The sequence below is a fragment of the Haemorhous mexicanus genome, chromosome 1, assembly GCF_027477595.1.
Source record: "Haemorhous mexicanus isolate bHaeMex1 chromosome 1, bHaeMex1.pri, whole genome shotgun sequence".
Classification (NCBI taxonomy): Eukaryota; Metazoa; Chordata; class Aves; order Passeriformes; family Fringillidae; genus Haemorhous; species Haemorhous mexicanus.
In genome coordinates, this window is record NC_082341.1 from 102,452,617 (window position 1) to 102,474,436 (window position 21,820).

Genomic DNA, 21,820 nt, shown 5'->3' on the forward strand with positions numbered 1-21,820 from the left:
ACCTTAAATGAAACTTAGTACTCATAAGACTTATTATATTTTATCTCCCTTTATTAATAGAAAACAAATTACAGAGACAAATCTGTTGGCCCTCCCTCATACACCATAACCTTCTGTTTGTACCTGTCTGCTTCTTTTTATAGCAACTGCAGAAGGGTCCATGCCTCTTCCCTTTTCCACAGCAATATGGTAAACATTCCCCAGCAACACAGACACATAATTCTGAGTAGCTTCAAGGGAAAATGTTGTCATTAGAAAAAAAAAATCCTCACATAACACATTTTTTTTACTAGTGTTGTAAACTCAGTCTAGATAATTAGGTCTTTAACTTTCATCATGAACTTTTATTATTTATGTAGTATACCTACTTTCTACACTTGAATACTGAAAATAGATGCACAAAATATTGGAAAAAACACAAATGCAGAGTCGAGTGCTGAAGGCTAGGAAAGGAAGATCTCAATGTTTGATTGCTATTTCCATAGGCCTAGTCTACCATTTTCCTGTTGTTTATGAAGTGGGCCCCACTGGGTCTGATTTATGGCCTTCCTACCCTGTATCTTACGACAAATAAATATCTTTATGTTTATTGGTATCTATTCTATACTTATTAAGATACACATTGTCATAAATATATGATTGCATATGATTTTCCATAACTATTTTTCACCACAGTCAGAATAAATGGTGAATACCATTCTGCTAAGCAGAGGCTTTATAAATTTGTTTGACTGTCCTAAGTTCATAATATTTTTCTGACTTAATGGTATGATCTGACTTCTCAAGGTTCTTCTCTAATGGTCATCACACAAGTATATTTCACACATATAGTTTCACAAATATTGATTTTCTTTTACACCTTCCTTGCTTCTGAGATGTATGGATTATATTAGCAGGGAAGAAACAAGGAATTGCATGGTGAAAGCAAAAGAAAGTAAAAAAGAAGTCCTTTAAACTTCCGATTTGAATTTAAGATATCCAGATTTTGCTTTTCACTTGCATTAAAAAGGGGAGTTTGGTTAGTGCAAATCTCCACAGCAAGCCCAGCTGTTTTATATTCTAGCTCAATTATTTCTTCTTGATTTCTCCCCCAAGGACCAATAAGGACCTGCTTCAGAGACCTCAATTCCAGTCTCTCCCCTCCTAAGTACCTATCCCCCAGCTTCATCAGGGTCTCTGCTACTGAAACCCTCTCTTCCAAACACATGCTCTTCTTATTGTGGAACTGGCCTCTCCTGGGCCATGTCTGAGAAGTGAACATCTCCCAGCTGCTGGAACAAATGAGGTAGTGTTATTGGAGAGCAATTTTCTTGGGTGTAAAAACCTGAACAATCTCTCCTTGCTTTCTGTTAATGTGCACCTGCCCTGCTGTTCAGACTTTTTTTATCAGGTATAGTTGGCCTGAAGTGACAGTCCACATCCATGGTCTTTGCTCTCTTGTTACCTCCCTCTCATTGTTGGGATTGCTATCTCTCACCAGTCTCCCTGGGTTTGTACAGTCAATTAAAATAGATTTATTACTTTTAGTAATATATATTTTTTCTCCAAAATCTCCCCATCCCATTCTTCACTTCAGCATTTCTCATACCAATTATTTGAGCAGCCAGCTTTCCATCGACCTTGGAGTCTCTCACAGCTTTCCAAAGGATAAGGTGCTTCACAGAGTGCCAGCACATTTATTCTTTTATTTCTCTCCCATGCTGTAATGTTTGGTCTATTTCTTCTCTTAAGTTTTAATTCAACCATTTTCCTTTTCATGTGACCAAGTGCCAGAGGAGATACACCCAGAGAATGGCTCCATGATCTCACCTCAAACACACCTGTCCCTGTACTAGTCTATAAAAATGATAAGTAGTTCTTACAATGAATACCAGTCTTTAGCCCTGAATGAACTGGGGGAAACATATTCCATTACTCAAGAGAGAAAATTATCTGAATTTCCATCATATTCAAAGTTTTACAGATGATGTGAAACATTTTAGCTGTCAAAGTCAGAAGTGCTTTCAAAAAATATGCACAAAATGCAGGTTTGCAAGGCTTTGAACTTTGCCAAAACACGGCTAGGTTTCCATGGCAAAACCAGAATACACATAGCTGACATGCAGACCATCACATCCTCTACTATAAAGCAATAACACTAGAGCAGATCAAAGAAAAGTTCTCCAGAGACGGTTTTAAGAGACACTAGGAAGATTAAGTATATTTTTTCCACCACTGAAATACACTCAGGAGAGGGCAAGACCAGTTTGACACAATACATGCAGCACAGAGTTATCCCAACAACAATAGTAGCAACTTTAGTGACATAAACTTCATAGGTCACAGAAAAGTCTGTGTTGGATGGAAACCCTGGAGATCATCTGGTCCACCTTGAATGCAGGCTCTTCAATCAGGTTACAAAAGGCCTTGCCAAGCTAGGTCTTCAATATTTCCAGTGAGGAAATACTGACCTCTCTGCTTAGCCTGCTCTCACATTTAGTTGCTCTAAACATCAGTTGGCTATTCTTTTTTTATTCGTTATATCAAGCTGATTTCCCCTGAAGCAACCTCTGCCTATTGCCTCTTGTCCTTCCCCCGAGGATCCTTGAGAACACCTCAGCCACCCTATCAAAACTGGAAGGCTGTGAGCAGCTGCCCACAGGCGTTCTTTCCTCACTAGTGCAAATCTTGTTCCTTCAGTCTTGCCTCAGGTTCTCAAACCTCCAACTTCCTCACTGACACTCTCTGGAGATTTTTTCCTGTCTTGAATAGAGCAGTGAGGGGACCAGAATCAGATACAACATTACAGGTCGGGCTCAATATGCAGAAGCCTTCCAGGAGAGAGTCCTCATGCTGCTGCCCATCCTCCTCCTGAGGCTTTCCAGGGCATGGTTTGCCTTCATTGCTGCCACTCAGCTGGCTCAGCTCAGCTCACTGCCCAGTGGGATCCTCAGGGTCTTTGCAGCAGAGCTGCACTCCAGACAATTAGTTCCCAGCCTCTTCTACTGCTTTAGTTATCAGGCTGTAGGTGCAGGACTTCTTGTTTAGCTTTCTAGAGGTCATGGAGCTTCCAGCCCTGGAGATACTCAAAACACAACGGGACATGGCCGTGAGCAGTGTGATCTGACTGACACTGCTTTGAGCAGGGGATTGAACTAGATGGGCTCCAGGGGTCCTGAATTGTTCTGTGGTCCAATGACATTTTACATTCAGTTTTACATTATATATATTTTTTTACATTATATATTTTTTTTGTCCTCCTGCTGAAATGTTTAAACATTGCTCCCCTACCCAGTATTACTTTTTCAAAGAAAAAGGTTTAGTTTTACAGCTTCTTTTAATACTTAATATAATGGGAATATATTCTTCTATTTAAACAGGTGATTTGTAAGAGCAGAGTGTCCCTTTTGCTGCAAAACTTTACATACAAACTCAACTATTACTACGAATTTTCTGTACTAAACTGTACATGGCTCTTCATATAAGAACCACCACTAACAGGTCTTGGTGTTGCTTTGCGTTACAAGTAAAGATTGTCTTTAATTTTCCTACTGTTATTTCCTTCCTTGATACTTAGATTCAGCCACTGATGCCACTTTTGAGGAATTCAACACCACACATGGACACTTACTTAACCAGAGAATTTACACTTCAAATTAATACATTGTGACTTAAAGGTTTAGATGGATGAATGGATACAGGAAGGGACTCATAGAATCACTTATGCATTTTAGGTCCATATTTGTAGGATTTCAAGGTCCTGTCAGCATGCTCAACTTGTAGATTTCTTCATTACATTGTTAAGGAAATAAGATGTTATTACCTTGTTAAAAACTTTGTAAAAATGATTTTGTTTTATTTGTTTGTATGCTGCCCTTTGATGTGCTCAGACTCTATTAATGGCTTTATTACAAGCACAGCTCCAACTATTCCTGAAATTTGCTTTCTGGTACACGGAATGCTTGCTTTGAACAACCATGTTGTTCAAATACTTCTATATTTCAAGAAGCATCTGATAATTACTGCAAATCTTTTTGTTTGGCGACAGAACTGTAGCTATTTTGCGAACAGTTATTCATTTAAATAGGGTTCATTTTAATTTCATTGGCTGATTAATAGCAGCCTATGGAAGCAATGTCCTTCATAACCTTCCCATACCAGCCACATGATTTTGCTACAAGATATTACCTGAAAGTGGTGTAAACAAATATTTGAAGATAATTACATGTCAAAATGCATAAAAATAAGAATATAGTTTTCAGGAATATTTAGTTACTTCTGCTGTAGAAGACTTTCCAAAACAGGGATGTAAAACCATACAAAGTACATTTGGGCACCTCTTTCAACCTCAAAGAGCAAAGAATTACAAAAAATAATTGTTAAATTCCTAATTATTTGCAGATAAAAACTTAAAATATATTATTCAAAACTAACATAGTCACACACACTCTCATTGGGCTAATTAGAAAATACTACACTGAGATCACTATTTTGAATTTTTTGAAAGAAGATCTGGAAAAAAAAAATTACCATACTTAATAATGGGAGAAGAGGGAAAGGAAAAAGTGCTCTAAGTCTGGGGTTGTTTTCAAAGCAAACAACATCTGTGAATGTGACCAGATCTTCATAAGGTATTCCTCTTTAGCTTTTATCAAATATGAATTTTTGAGTGAATTGAATAAGTTGAGAAAACAAAGACTTATTGAGGAACTTTAGATCAACTAACAAATAGTAGAAGCAGAATGGTCAACAGAGCAAAAACAAGCAGGTTTTATTTGAGATTGTGAAAAACCGCACAATTATACCAAGAAAAAAACCTGCAGAAGGGGAATTCAAATATTTAAATTTAGAGGCAAATCAAGTGTCTTAGTATATCAAGCGCAAGAATTAGGCCTAACACTTACATTTTGGTGGCTGTCCACCTTCCTTTTTAAGAACAGCCTTACAGCTGAGAAACCATGCAATGTCATGAGAAATAATAGTAACATGGCAGATTCTAGAAGTCCATAAGGAAACTTGCACAACTTCTGCTTTGTAGTGCACATGAGCAACATAAGAATCTGAAATACTCCACAGTAAAGGAGAACTCTTGGGCTAAGCTAGAATAAAAGTAGGCTAGTTCACATTCCTTTAGCAATAAGAATCTTTATTTAGTCAACTTGGCAATGACTAGAGAACATGAAGGAAAACAACAAACCAGAACCACCCAAAGGCAACTAAGTGGAAACAACAACAGAGAAGTTCTTATGATTACGATTATTATAGTGCTACCATATATAAGCATTTTTATTTTTCATGTCAGAGCTGTAATTACATTTGAGAATTGTGGGAGTTGCACATATACGACTGTGTCAAAATTCAGTGGTTTTCAAAGTTATCGGGAATTCATTTACTCCGAATAAACACCTCACGGTTTAAGGTCATCTCAGTTAGAGACCAGGAGAAGAATGTGCTGTAGAAGAATAAATATCTTATTGTTCCTGCATACTGCACGTTACTGCACAGAGAGAACTGGTCCTCTCCTTCCTGCGACCAAACAGGACTGTCTGGGTGTGTGTTTGTGTGGACATGTGCACAGGAGACCTTAAAGCCAAGAAGTGTTCAAGATGCTGCTGCAGCTGGTACAAGAACTTACCATAAATCACTGATCACTGGGATTGCATGCCACAAGTTTCTTCAGGACAATCAAACTATGAAATAAAATTGTAAGGTATCTAGCATTGTGTGGCCCTGGTCACAAATTTAATCCAGTAAACTACAGTTAGAAGGCTACTGCTGTTCTTTTTCTTGATTATTATCTATTTTTGTGGACGCCTATTATATAATGTGCTTAACACCATCTGTCCCATATGCATTTTTGACTATCAGAAGTTGTTGCTAAAATGTTTTGCAGTTTATTTCCTTTCGCATTTGCAGATTTATATAAAGCACATCATAATCAAATATAATGACAGGAAAAACCAATAACATAAATCTAAAAATCTTATCCTACTTTAATCTTGCTAACTTAAAACTCAAAACCTTGGAGATAGCTGTTGTTTACACAATCTTAACAGAACAATCTCTCATATCGGGGGGGATTAAATCAGTAAGTCTTGATCTCTATGCCAGATGTCATCTATTTAGTTATTTGAAGGGTAAGCACACTAACACTGACAGATTCAAGCTTGTCTTGCTCCAAGACATCTATATCTTGTCAGGGACAAACCCAACCCCCAACATCTTCACTTCATGTGAAGGCTATTTAGCTTATAAGTGAAGAAGAAGCATGCATGAATGGAACTGGACATTTTACAAGGAATGGAAGAATCCTTTTTTGTTGATTCTCATTTCATGGACTACCATTAGTAATTCAGCTATATCATTTAAGTGGCATTTGGGCTCTTGAGTAACTCTGTTCTCTGCGTAGCTGAGCCTGAAGTACCCATGATTAAATTTATAACACAGAGGTACGTCTACAGAACCTCCCCTCACATACCCACACCAGAGCATGTCACTTTTCTCTACAGTAAACCCCAGTGTGAAAGTGCTCATTTCTACTCTCTTTCTTGCACATTTGCTTCATGCTCTGGGGTCTTTGGCAAGGTTTTTGATCCTGATGGGTCAGAATCACTTCTGGTTAGTTGCTCTTCAAGCTCTACTTTGCTTTTTCTAATTCTGCATAAACAATTAATTGGCCCACTGTGTAATGTTTTTCCTAGTTCATTTGGATACAGTCCAGGTTTGGACGTTTGATCTCTCATTTCTAGGAATCTTCGTGTTGATTTGCTGCAATGCTCCTGAAAGCCACTCCTAATGGATTACAGGCACTGGTTCTGCCTGATCAGTATGTCTCCAAAGCATGAAAAAATCACTTTTTATATACCTTTTATCTTTTATTACAGAAGCAAAAAATCTTTTTTGTTTTTGCTCTCTTCTAAGTTGGTAAAGCTGTGGTGTCTGTTTTTGGTCTTTTCTGACAATGCAGGGGTGGCTACCAAGAACATACCCACCCTTTGCATGGATGCAGAGCTATTGCTGTTTTGTCCCCTCTTTGGAGGGAGCAATGGGAGTCAGCACAGCTGTTCTGCACAGCCTCCACAATGAATGGTCAAGGAAAAACAGAACAGCAAAGCTATAAACTTACCTGAGCAATACTGCAATGGTCTAAATTTACAGTAATGAGAAGTTTTAATTTGATACCAGAAACTGCAAGGAACAGATGAGGTCATGTTTTGGCTAACAAATGTAATATGCACTGATGCTGTTAGGAGGGACTTGTCCAGGACTAAGGTCATTACTGTTATTTATAGTAAGAAAATTACTAGCAAAAATCCCCAACACTGAAGCAATGTACAACAGTAATTTACAGAATTATAGAATAGCAAATAAACCCACAAATAGTCTGTATACTTGGGTGAGGAAATAAATTTTCTTAAGAGGGCAGCTTTTTTACTCATTAATGACTATTTATTTAGCATATGTAAACCAGAAAATCTCTATTTTTAATTATCTTAGCTTTGCGTTACCAGTTCTGGGTTTTTTTCCTTTGTTTAGCCCCTTCTATAAATCATATTGCCCAGTACACAAGTGTATTACATAAGTATGGAAAATATATATAGTCATCCTGGTAAATTATTTTTAAGAGGAATTTCATTTGAGATTCATTTCAAACTCAAACATTGAAAAGTGGAGACCTCGATGAGTTACAAGTTATATTGGGGTACTGTTTGTCCTGAATATTGATTTGAACACAGATAAATCAAAGATATTCATTTTTGGCATATTCCCACTTGAGATGCAAAATTTTCCTCTATATTCTAATTTTCTTCTTTTCCTCTATAAGAAAGTAAAAAAAAATTGCACAATACCATCTAACTCTGTGCTACTCCTAGGCCTTCTCCTAGGGTAACCCAGACAGATATGAAAGTCTGAAGGACAAAAGTTGCTAGAGAAACAGTGCATTCTGAGTACCCCTCTACACCAACATCTTCTAATACTTACAAAGACTTTGTATTGGGGAAAGGATCTCAGGGTTGATGTATATAGTCTTAGATCAATATTAGCAAAGAAACAGAGCCTTTTGTCCCTTTATGTATGTTGTTCTTTCATAAGGAGTCAGGTTTGCAACTTCTACTTTAATCTTTCTTTAAAAGTACTAAGTCTCAGTTCTTCAATATTTAATACTTTTTTCATTGATGCTTAGTGTTCAAAGTTAATCTTCAACTTTTTATACCATATACCCTCTTTATATTTTGTGAGTGAGAAAGGAAACGGAGAATTTCAAGACAGGGCTAATAGTTTTCACTGACTAGAGATATATATGTATTTTGAACAACTTCAGAATATAATGAACTAATAAAGAGCTCTAGAAAAGAAAGGAAGAAAATCAGAGTATTTTCATCCAACTCCAGCAATCAAATAACTATATTTGATCCTGTAACAACCTGCACTGTTCCCTCAATAGTCACGCTTGACTATTCACAACCCATGCACATCTGCTTCACCACTATTTTATTTATCAGAACTGAGGTAAGTGAAGAGAATAATCACTATGAAATAATAAAACATCCTTAGGAAAAAAATCAAGCCAGAGAATAAGATTCTGGGTTTCTATTTTGTGATAATATACCTTCAGAAATTATTTCATGGCTTCATTTGAAAAATGGATATAATCCAAGTGAAGAGATACAATTCCTCTTTCACTGCAGCCAGAAACACATTATCTTTTTAAATAGGAAAAAGTATCCATTTCTTTTCCTTTTCTTCCTATCCTCACAGAGGGGAAAAAGAGGGGGGAAAACAGATAGCAAAGAGTAACACCCCTCCTTTCCATTTGCAAACGGTGACTCTTCCATCAATACTACAACATGCAGCTGCATCAGTATCAACACCATTTTCTTAGCTTCTCAAACAATTCCTGCATTTCATATTATTTTTCTACAGTGATGACAGTTGAAAGGCAACATATAAAGTCTTTCTGAGTCCACATTAAGTATGCTATAGGCATAACAGGCTCAAAAAAGAATGAAAAGAAAACAGCACAAAAAACTTCCCCAAAGCCTTGCAAAAAAGCTGTGGCTGCATCAGAAGCCCAGGTTGGAGAAGGCTCCTGGCCTGTGGACACATGGAGAGAGGAGCTCATGCTGGAGATGGTTAGCTGTGAGGACTTGTGTCCCCACAGGGGAACCCATGCTAGAGCAGTCTGACTACTGGAACTTAAAGGCCAATTTGTAGTTTTATAGTAAAAACATCACACCTGCCTTCGAGAGATCTAGGGTTACATTCACACTTCATCACTGCTTGCTGCATGGCCCTTGGTTAAGTCATCTTTGTGTTTCAACTTGACAGGTTTAATGGAATATCTAACATTGATATGTCATAAAGCCAACAGTGACTTGATAGAAGGCAATAGTACAAGCACAGATCCCCACCCTGTTTTAGGATTAGGCAGCATGAAGTCTCCTGACAGACTTGTGGGGCTGATAACAGTAACTTATGGGACAGAAAGAAGAACTCATGCTCAAATATCTTGTTTCCCATCACAGAAGTGTGAGTGATAGAGGAAGCAGGGAGTATCTCATTCAGTGAATCCTGGCTTTCTACTGCTAAAAATCTTTTTTTTGACAGAGCTTGTAAATCTTGAGTTCTGGGAAGAACCTTACACATTTGAAGAGTGCCACCATTACAGCTGAGGCATTTAGCATTTTCAGAATTCGTGTAATACTTAGCTAACAACTATTGATTAAACATTTAAATAGGCAGTCAATTTTACACATTTCCAAACTACAAGTGTTTAACTAAAAAACATCATTCTGTTGCTTCAAATACATTGAGGGTTTTGTGCTCATCTGGAAAAAAAATCAGTCTGATATCTCACCTGCATCACTGAGACTTGCAGATATTTTACTCTGCTTTATTGACAGGATTAGGTTTTCAACAAGGCTTTCACTGTACTGTTTGCAAACCAGACATAGCAAGAGCACTCTTCCAAAGGAAGAGTGGTAAACAGGCAATGCTTCAGCTCATGAGAAAGGCATGACTTACCTTGTGGAAGTTCCTGAAATATGCTGCCTTCTCATCTGGAAATTTTTCTAGCCTCCTGGGTCCTTTACTGGAAGCCTTCTTGAAAACCAACCAACAACGCCTAAAAATCTGTGAACAAAATCAATGGATTCTATTAGTTTTTCTTTAACGGTAGACAGTATTACAAATGGATTCAGTTACAGAACTGACTTAGCAAGAAATTTTAAAATGACAGTGTTTTATTTAAGAGTAAAATTTGCAGTTCATAGAGAAGCTGATTAATGATAATCCTCTAGACTATATTTTGCAAGTAAGAGATTAGATATCAATCTAGTTTTATAATCTATGACAGCAGTTTACTTCATTCTTCTCTCCAGTACTTGGACAGCTCTATAAACAATACCATATGCAATTTTATGTTATTAATTCAAGGATACATTGAAAAAAGTCCCAAACCCACTACTACCCAATGATTCCATTAGCCATATGTGAAGAGCCTTAACTCAGTACAAATTCTACAAAATTTAATGACACAACGTAAGAAATAAAGTACTGTAAATTTGGATCAACCAAACCTCCCATAACCAAAAAATAAGTAATTAAAAGACCCAAGGAAATTAGAGCAGGAAGAGTTTTCCCCTCAGTCTGCTGTGTAAACTGAATACAAGCAGAAAATGTAGTGTCGTTAAAATAATTAGGCTTAATTAACCACATTATTACATAATACTACTGATACTATCCTGTTGCCACTATCTAAGATGAATGTTATCAAAGTAAGTGATTTCTTTTAAAAGCCTACCATTGGGCTACAGTATCAACATGTTTAATTATGAAGACTTTTAGAAGAAAACATGGTATATAATTAAATCCTCTGCCAGTATACATATTGCAAAGTGTAAAACTTTTAGGCTTTTTCTGCTAAAGCTGTAAAGTGGCAACTGTACAACTGTACTTTCTGTCTCAGAAATTACTTCACCTATCCTGAGGGAAAGCAAAGACAATATCATATTTCCTGAAAAAAAATGACATTACTTTGGGACATCATAAACCATCTTTATTAGATAGTACTTTCTTCAAATAACATCTTGGCAGTGTTGCAACTTGACTTTACCAAAACTACAGCACTGCTCCCACAGTTATTCCTTGATTAAACATATTAGCTCTACACAATTTTGTGGTGTGAAAAACTCCACACACAAAGATATAGATTATTCACACAATTTTGACCTTACTAAAAAATAGCAGTACCAACTGTCTGAAAGGGACATATTTATTTATTTAATAAAAGTGTCACTTTTAATAATACTTCTGTCTCTTCTGGGATCCTGGGTAGTTTTTTTAATCTATGTGTAGTTTCAGTCCATTTCTCTTCCTCTGAGGAAAGTCTTTTCCTAGGAAGTGCTTTATCAGGGTGAACACAACTATCTTAATTTCAAATGTTTTCTTGATTTCCTTATTTTCATTATATGCCTTTAACAACTTACAGTCCTCAAAAAATTCTCTTTAGAAAATCCATACCAAACCAAGTCATCATCTCGGTGGTAGGTTTTAGCATAGTCATGGAATCTGCATTTTGCAGATGACCTGAATTTTTGACAGCTGGTGACAATGAAATTGATAATTTATGTTGATTAACAGAAGATTTTACAACGTAATGTTGTGGTTTGAGGAGAAATGATTTTTTTTTGAGATGGTGTGGTCATGTTAATCGGTGTCTAGATTTTAATATTGGCACTTGGTTTGTTTACAGAGGGCATAGATACGCTTTTGAGAACACAGGGGGTTAAAAGCTGTGAACCCCCACTAGAAGTTCCTTTTGAGTTCGCCAAACTCAAACCATGACAGGTTGGTGGAGGGGTTTTTCTTTGTTTTGTTTTTTTTCTTTGTTTGTTTGTGATTTTTAAAATATATTTTTGTATGTGCGTATATGGGAGAGTCATATTTTGTTGCAATGAGAAGTATCAGTTAGATCCAGTACTTTAGAAATATTCCTAAAAAAAGGCAAACTAGACATCCCAGTCATGGAGTCAGACCTCTCCCTGTGAGGATGAGAATTTTTTCTAGATCAAAGGTCATCTAATGCATACTCCAGAGTACTTCCTTTAGTGACAAATGAGCAGGTTCAGACAAATGATGGCTTCAGTCTTTTTTTCACTGGATATCAATTTGGGACAGTGTGAAAGTGAGTTTGAGGTTTTGCAGATAAGCTGATGAAATTCTAGAGGAAGGGTTTGACCTCCTTATTACTGGGAACTACCATCAAATACCAGGGCTTGATGCTAGTCATCTTTAAGGATGCTCATCAGCCTTCTCATACATTTCAAAACCGAGATAAATTCAAAGGCTTCAGCACACAGACTGCAGGAATGAACAGCCTTTGCTTTTAGAGAACACTGAATAGCAAGAGGAGAGAAACATAAGTTTGTCCTTTAGACTGCAACTGCTTCAATTTATTGGCATCTGCTTTTTCCAGACCTTTAAGAAGAGGAGAGATCTGAAGAATGAAATGGCCCAAAGAGGACTCCTGATATTCTATGTACTTATGCCAAGATACATCCTCGCATTTGCATTTTATTTTTTGCAACCTAATTTTAAAACTGGTATAAACATGTACAGTTCCATTGCATTTCAGCAGCATTTTACCTTATTATGCCAACAGACACTTTGTATCCTAGTGCTTGGAAAAGCATTAGCATATGAATTTACCTATAAATATGAATAAATAGGTGCAGATGTGAGCACACAGCAAACAAACATTTGCCTTTCATAAGGCACCTCATTGTTATACAGAAGCCTACTCAATTATTCACGAACTGTGGGATACTCTTTTATCCCTGGCCTACTTTAGGATGCCATTGGCTGTAATCAAAACTTCTGAAAGACTTCTAAAGTCCTCAGATAATTGGGGAAGCCATTGTGAGAGAAATCAGCATCAGCCCTTCCAGAACTGAGAGAATTAGAACCACTCGCTGTGTTGTCTCCATAATACTTAGTATTTCCTGTGAGACTGTTTTCCACATGTGCTTAGTTGAAGAAATGCCAAATATTTGATCATTTAATCAGGGTTACATCCTCGGATGAGCACTCTACTGTTCAACAAATAAGATTTTAAAATTTTGTATCAAGGGCAAACAGCACAAAGTCTGTCCTATGACATTGCATTTTTTACTGAAGAAATTCAGGAAGATGGCATTAAGTACAAGGTGGGTTTAGGTTTTCTTTTATTACTCTATCAATTAGAAAAAACTTGTCCATTACAATCTTGAGAAGGATTCTATTGAAATTACCTGCAGAGCCTAAGGCATAGCTGAACCTCTTTAAACAACATCCTTCCTATCTTGGTTTTACAAGATGGGCAAAGCGCAAAAAAAATATTCTTCCAGATTCTACTACCCAGGATGTTGTGCAATTATGTATCAGTAAGCCAGGGCAATAACTCAGCACACTTGTGGTCTGGTGAGAGCTGATTAGGCTGCCCCTTGTGATAGCACATGGGAATGATTTTGATTACAATGTATGAGCTTGCAGGGGAGAGGAGCCTCTTTCCTCAAGATGGACCCTGAGCAGCCTCATCTTGCTACTGAGAGGATTCCAGAACCTGGAACAGCATTACCTTATCACCCCCACCCCCCCCACCCCAATGATTTCTGAAATCTTTCCAGTTAGAAATTTGACTTCTAATGCTGATACATTTCTATTAATCTTCGGAGATCCTTTCTTTTATATTCTACTGGAAACACTGCAACAGATCAATTAATTAGGAAATCTCTGCATAATCTTATTTTGATACTTTTTATTCTGCTTAATATAGTATATTGCTCAGCTCACATTTCTAGCATGATCATATTTTTTAAGATTCTTGACTTGTATATGCAAAAATTTGGCCTCTGAATGGGCCATTACTTTTCAAGATCACATCATACAATTCTGTTTTATTGTTGCCATGGCTGTTCATGACAAATCCATTAAAATAAATATTGCAGGAAATCCACTGGCTGTTTTTTTCTTCAGAAAGAAGGAAATATTTTCTTCTTTTCTAAAATAATTTAAAATAATTGGTTTATAGTGGAAATCTTATGTATGATTTTCCAGAGATTTCTAAGGCATTTTCCTAGTCATTTACAATAAATGCTTTTGAAATTCCCATTTCTATTTATCCGCAGCTGTAGCAAATAAAGCTTTCCCAGTCATCACTAATATTTAGAGAAGGGACTTTTATTGACAACTCTCTACACATTACTCCAGAAATTTCACACTCAAACAACCAAACAGATAACAGAAACAAAACAACAATAAAAAAAATCCCCATGCTTTTATTTTTTTAATAAAGTTACAATACGATAAGCTTTTTTTCCAAATCACTTCAGATGCTCTGAAATCTCCCTGCACCTATCCAAAGGACAGTACAAATGGCAGCTTTCTTGGGTATATTGGAAAACCATCTAATTTTCTGCCACTAGCTGTAGAAACATTTGTCTCTTGAGAGAAACAGCAATGAGTCAGCTCCTAATTACTAACAGAAACCATCACTGACCAGGACAGGCACTGAAGCATCACTCATGGAGCTTTTTGCCAGCATAACCTATCAAATTTTCTCCCAGAAAGACAACAACCTAATAATATTCCATTCAGCATTTACATCTCATTATCTGCAGGAAAGGCTAGTTGGTTTCTCATCCCTGACTTGCCATGTGCATTTCTCTCCTGTTTGACAAGACAACACCTGCAGCATATGCATTAAAAGCACTAAAATATGAATGTGTTCAAGTTTACCTCACTAGGTATCTCCATTAAATGGATATTTCTATGGGGTATGCAAGAGAAATGCAGTTTGCTGTTAAATAAAAAATGTAGTCAGAACTTAAAAATATGGAATTCATAATGAGCAAAATAAAAATAGTTGTCACAGTAAAGTCATATTTAATGATTGTTTTGACACCCACCATTTTTTGATTCTGTACATAATTTGGCTAAGGGAGAAGAGACAAGAGGTGACACCTTACTGCTTCAATGAAACTTCACTTGTCACACATTCAAGTAAAACTTAGGAGAAGTTGAAACAGAGTTATTACCTGTAAAAAGGCCCAGGAGGAAAATAGGGATCTAGACCTCAGCCTAAAGAACAAGTTACAGGATCTAAGATACTGCTGAGTCAATTTAACAGAAAAAAAAAGCCTGAACTACAAACCAAAACAGCTCATGGTTGCAATCCACTTACCTGAGCTACCGACATTTGAACAGCTCTGATTTTGCTGTCTACCTTTTTGAAAATAGAAATTAAATACAGTTCCCACTGCACAAATTGGGTGCATTTTGGGTGGCAAATTTGGATTCATGTGAAGAAGCAAGAGAGGCGGAGCACCACTGCACAGCACTGAGCTCCCAAATGGGCACAGAGGGTGCAGAGTGGCAGGGAATTGAGGCCAGCTCCTGCTCCTTTACCCCACTGCTGGGAACTCACCTTTGTCCCAGCAGAAGGGCAGAGATACACCACAGCCATCTGATATGAAGCACCCAAACAGGAGAGGCCAAATGAATCCATAGCTCTGCTCAGAAGCAAGAGCTTACCTGCTCCTGTCAGCAGCTCTGGGGTGTGGGGCTGACACTTTACCACAATATACAATAAGCCTGGGTAGTTTCAGTTTTTAGTTTCAATTTTTTTTTAATTGAGTCTAATTCTCCACCTCCTCTTGCCTATTTTAACCTATTTTCTTCAAATGTTACCAAACTATGTACCACAAAGTAACCTCAATAAAAGCAAAGCTGTTTAAGCTGCCAAGTCAGGATTAAAGAAATCCCACAAATATATACCAGAAAAAAAGACTAGTAGTGTCTTCAATGAGAAATATTGTCTGAAGATATGCTGTGAATGCTATCCGGCAGGGAAACATTCCTCATATATGATAACCTTGCATATACCCTTGAGCTTCATTTCATCATCCAAATTAGGGAGAAGGTTAAACTTCTAGTTTACAGGGCTTGGAGCATGACCTTCTGCAACAATACAAGTAGGTGTCACCTAATTTTAGTATCATAGCTCAAATCCTAAAATTTCTGATAGCATTTTTTTATTACTAATATTTTGCACATTGCAAATCTGCTGGCATTTAAAGTTAGGAATTGAAGAAATAAAGAAACATCTGCTACAAACTGTTTCATCTAAGATTAGATCAATCCTTGTGGGCTTGATTGCAGTCTGACAATTAGGATGGTTAGAGAGAGATGATTAGGGACAATTCACCCAGTTATAGTATACACACGTCATCTTTTTGCTGCCATAACATGCCATTATAGATTCATATAGATGCTTATAATATACTATAATTTATGGTGTTATAGTCACAGGCTATACATGTAATCCATAAAAGGATTTATTTTATTATTAGGGATTTATGTGAAATCAAAGTACACCATAGCAATTTTCCAACTATTCCTCTACTAGCTAAACTACTCTGTGCAAACAGTTTAGTTATGGAATCTGAAGGCTTTTTATTTTTATGTGTTTAAAAGAGAGCAGAGGATACATATCTGAACAGATCTGTACCTTGTATTCCTGTGAGAAGTGTTAAATGACTCCATCAATCCTTAAGCACCCCTAGCTTACAACCTCACCACTGTTGCTTTGTTCTGAAGTACCATCAGGGCAATTCAAGGGCAGGAAGACAGCCTACACAAATAACACACTCTGACTCCTCAGCAGTCTGCAGGTCAGTAGAATTTATAACTTCTATCTGAACTGATCTAATGGTTACTTAAAAAAATCAGTTCTAGTAGCCCTTTCTTTTGGCTTTCTGCATCTCTGACTCAGCTTTGGCAAGACTAATTGCAGTGATCCTTTTGGAGGAAAACTAATACTGCTCACTTCATGTCTGGCCCCTGAGCTGATGACAAAAAAATGTTCTCAAAACCAGAAGAAAAAATTTGGTTTCAAGAGCTGTAGCACACATCCAGCAGAAAACCCCCAGAGCTTGTGATATTTTTTAAGAAATTATTCTGCTCAAGAAATCTCAAGCATTTCACTGAGCTTAAGCCTAAGCTGAATGTGCAGCACCTGCTTAGGAATAATTATGCACCCATGTATGTTGATATCTCTTCCTACACATACTTTTTTTGATGTAATCAGAAAAAAATATCAGCAGAGAAAGTTACGGTTTTGCAATATTTTAATATTAAATTTGAGTAAGTAAGTTCTCAAACTGAACTGGAGTAGTTACCTTACTTAACTCATCTGAAGGGGTTTTTTTCCAGTGAAAATCTCACTTTTTAAAAAATATTTTACCTCATTAGTTACAAGTAAACACAGCCCACTTGAATTTTAAAAACTACAAAGAATGGTTTGATATACTACAATGCAAAGCAATACTTAGAGAAGAAAACTAGGATTCCTTTATTTTTACTGCTCTAAATACATATACAAATAATAGAAATACCACTATCTTTCTTCCACTGATGAGCTTATTAAGCTGAAACATGGTATCTTTTACACATATTTTGTAGACAGTCATCACTTTCCGAAAAATTTAAAGGTATTTATTGTACCACCAAGGGAACCTAATGCTGAGAAACAAACAAGTTATTGAGATAGAATTCTTATTTATGTCTCTTGAAAAGAAAATTCAGACTATTACACTCAAGCTGAAATTACACACACTGAAAGATGGTATCGATCACCTCAGATCATCAGCACTTTATGTTAGGAATGAAGGGATTTGTGAAAGTAAGTCTTAAAAAAATCAAACACGTGCAACTGAGTACCTTAAAATGAAGCAGAGCTTCAGAATAAAACAGTAATCACATACATCTGTTCTATACTACCAAGGGGGAAAAACTCAAATACTTTTTACAGCTCCAATTTAGAAGGTTACAAGCTCAAATTTATCTTCAGAATCCAAAATTATTCCTCGGGTTTACATCAGCTAGATTTTCTAACACATCATGGAATCGTAGAGCAGTTTGGGTTGGAAGGGACATTAAAGATTATCTAGTTCCAACCCACTCTTCACACAAACCCCATGGGGGGCAGGGACCCCTCCAACTAGACCAGCTTTCTCAAAGCACTATCCAACCTGGCATTGAACACTTCCAGGAATGGGGCATCCACAACTTTTCTGTCATTGTGCCTCACCATCCTCACAATAAAGAATTTCTTCCTAACATCTAATCTAAATCTACTCTCTTTCAGTTTAAAGCCACTCCCCCTTGTCCTATCATTACATGTCCTTGTAAGAAGTCCTGCTCCATCCCTTTTGACCTCTTTAGGTACTGGAAGATTCTCTAAGGTTCTCCCCAGAACCATCTCTCCTTCAGGCTGAGTAACCTGAACTCCCTGCCTATCTTCATAGGAAGGTGCTCCAGCCCTCTGATCATTTATCTTTTCCCTACATTATTGCAGAGAAACTCAGAGAAAGTCTGCAATAACTTAGCAAAGGCATCAAAGTCCTCAGGATGCTGTTGTTTTGACAGATAAAATAAGTGAAAAGTTTGCTTTGCATGGGATTTAACATAGCTGAGCACAGCACTAAGTCAAAAGCATTTTTTGTAAAGAAAAAACACTGAGAGCTGACTGTAAGTGCCGCTGTATATTTATGTAGGAGTATAATTTCTAACAGCAATTGATCCTCAGAGAAGAATAGGAAAGTTAGAGCCTTTTATTCTTTGGCACATTTTGTCATTTCAGCATATATGTAGCAAGTCTTGCAAACCCAGCCTCACTGAAGTAAATGGGTGAAAGCTCACTGTAATCTGTAAGTGACTCTGTTAAATTCCTGGTCACTCCCTCTGGCACACAGGCACTCATGAAGTGTGTGCATCGTGTTTATGCAGGGAGACTAAAGAATATACAAGTGCCAGTGTAGAAGAAAAGCTCTTCAAACATATTTTGATACACTGTACCACAGAAGAGGAACATATTTTAAAAATGGCATTTATCTTTGGCATATTCAATGAACATCTGAAATACCAGGTTGCATGACTCAATTGTGTTGGTTTCCTACAAACCAAATTCATTCTTTTATTTTTTTATGTAGTTAGATATTCCACTTTGAATCCACTTTAAGTACTATGATATGGCCACTAGATTTTATAAAGAAATTAATCTTATATAGAAAAAAAGGTGTTCTGCAAAATGAAGGCTGCAGCAGGGTTTGAGCAGGACCATACAAATAGTAATGGTTCAAGAGGATGTTTAATTTCAGTGCTGTTTTTCTGGCATTTGATCACCTTCATCACTGTAACCTACAGGTTAAATCTCCTCCTGACAAAGAATCATAGTTGTAAGAGATGCTGTCATGCCCCAAAGACCTTCATTACTTCTTACGTTTAAATTAACTGAAGGGGAGGGAGATGAATTCACAGCTTGTGGTAAGTGAAAATAGTTAAACGCTCTGAGTTAGCAAGAATCCTCTGTCACAGAAATTAAATGGATACTAAAATGGAGTAATTCACTGAAATTCCCTGCAATATTTATGCACAGAATTACCTTGAAGTAAAAAACAAAACAAAACAAACAAAAAGAAATCAAACCAAGCACCCAATAAAACCCCAACCAGGACTTGCTCTGGGTGTTGTAACTTTCAGACAAATGCAGACAGAAAGACACATATTTCAAACTTTGCTTGATTTCTCTAAGTGATTTGCTTTCTGCCACTCTTGCTCTACGTATTTCCAGAAAATCTCTGCTTAAAGATGTTACCAGTCTGCTATGACAATGCATCAATACTGTAATGAATAAAGACATAATCCAATGCAAGGAAAGGATCAGAAAACAAATGCTTTTACACACAACTAAGAGGATTTGGAAGAAAAACCTATAGCCCTTAGCCCTTGTAAATACCGACACCAGTTCTGTTCAGCTTTTGTTGCAACAGCAAATTTTTAACAGATAAAGACAGCTTTTACTGAAAGAAAAATAGCATGAAATAGCTTCCCCAGAACACAAATGCAGCTGGTATGTTACATTCCCAGACAGCGTGTCCTGTGGGGAAATAGCTTCTACAGGGGATTAGGAACCACGTTCTTATGACCCCAGGGAAATAAAACAGAGGAAAAGCAGATGGATTCTAAACCCAAAATTCCTAAGTCCAAAAGACCACTTTGAATTCCCTGCTCTGTACCTGTGATGGGTGTCCAAAAAAATCTGCCCTGAATTGTTTGAGAGATTCACCCAAAATTCATTCAGGTGAATCCACAGAAGCCACACGTTAGTGTGCTTTGGCTCAGACCCAAACTGGTAACACTCAAGGTCTCATAGACCAAACATGAATTCCTTTGTTAAAGGAGTTATGGTCATCCCACTAAGATAATATTATTATCTAAGAGGAAAAACACTCTCAAAACAAGTTTCCCATCCCTCCCCCTACTTTCACTGACTATCACCAGCATTCCAGAACTTGCAGGAGGTAAGACTGTCCTTCTATAACTATTTCCCATGGGCAGAAGAATATTATTAGTCTACCCAACTGATGCTATTTATTTTTATAGTCTCATCAGCTGCTTAGAAATAGAAAGCACATTGATTTTCTGCGCTCTGGGGACCACCTGAGGGCACAAGGGGGTGGAGGGAGAGAAAAAAAAAGTGTTGCAGCATTTCTGGTCAAATTTAACAGAGCATAAACATCTAAAATGTTGGTTCAAGAGTACCTAACACAAGTACCTTTTCTCACTTGCAGTATTAGAAGGGCATACAGGACAAGAGCAGAAAGTTGTGTTGCTCCCTTCTCACCTCCTGACACTGCTGAGACGGTCTCAGATATAAGAAGTGAAGCTGCAATGTGCAGTCTAACATAGAAGAGAAGCAGGGTGGTAATGCTGTGTGCTTACTAGTGTTAATTCTACCAGAAGCAACATCTGGTTTTGCAGTAATAATTTCTATCTTAGTTGTGAAGTCCTAGTTAAGAGTTTAGGGCTGAAAATTTAGGTAGCTTGGTACAGATACAGCTTTATTATATAGTGACAGTAGTGAGTGAACTCCCAAATCACAGCAAGTCAGCTTTTTGTTAAGCAACCTTACCATGTAAAAAGTCAGCAGAAAACTATGGTTACAATATATAATATGCAGATTTTATGGAAAATACCCAGTAGGTTTAATAGAATGATTATCTTTATTAATAACCACTCTGAGTAAGAACATGTTATGAATCACGAACTACAAAAAAAAGTTTGTCAAATTCTGTATGATACAGAATTCTCTAAATTGAGATACTGTGAGAGAATGGACTAACAACTTTATTATATTTTTTAGTATTAGAACAGCTAAAGAAGCAGAGTATTATGACCAACCCTTAGCACCTTCAAGAATTTATGTTTGCTTTTGAACAGGTCACCACAGTTGCTGTCTTACACATCAAGCATCCACAGAAAGTGCACCTTCTTGACTGATTTTATTTAGAACAAAGTCAGGGTGAGAACTCTCAAATGTTTTTTATCACCTTAGAATTAAGGTTTCTGATTTGGAGGTGGGGTAGGAAGGAGAGGCAAGGAAGATTTCAGTGCAAAATTTATTAAAAGCACGGGAAATCTCAGTCATCCTCACTGAAGAATTCAGAGTTTGAGAGGTGTTTTATATTAGGTATGTATTTACATTATCTATATATTGGATAATACATGCTGACAGCAGCAGATAAATTCTGTCTCTACGTGTTAATCAACACAGACTAGGGCCATTCCCCAATAGATGTATATCATAAATAGGTTTCTAAAATCACAGTTATATTTCAGTATCTCAGAAATTAATCCAAGCAACTCTTTATATGTGGTCATTATAACTCTTGCCTCCATACATTCAGGTCTAAGTCCAGCACTGCAGAGCAGCAATTGCTACACATTCCTTTTTGCTTCA

The 21,820-nt window shown here is 37.0% G+C and overlaps 1 protein-coding gene across 1 annotated transcript in view; it reads right to left on the bottom strand.

The window, feature by feature from the left end:
* DOK6 (docking protein 6) overlaps window positions 1–21,820 on the bottom strand; it is a 239,923-nt gene that overhangs the window by 136,949 nt on the left and 81,154 nt on the right. The window contains exon 2 of the mRNA XM_059853228.1: window positions 10,006–10,113. Coding sequence (XP_059709211.1) covers window positions 10,006–10,113 — 108 coding nt within the window. The remainder of the gene's footprint in view (window positions 1–10,005; window positions 10,114–21,820) is intronic.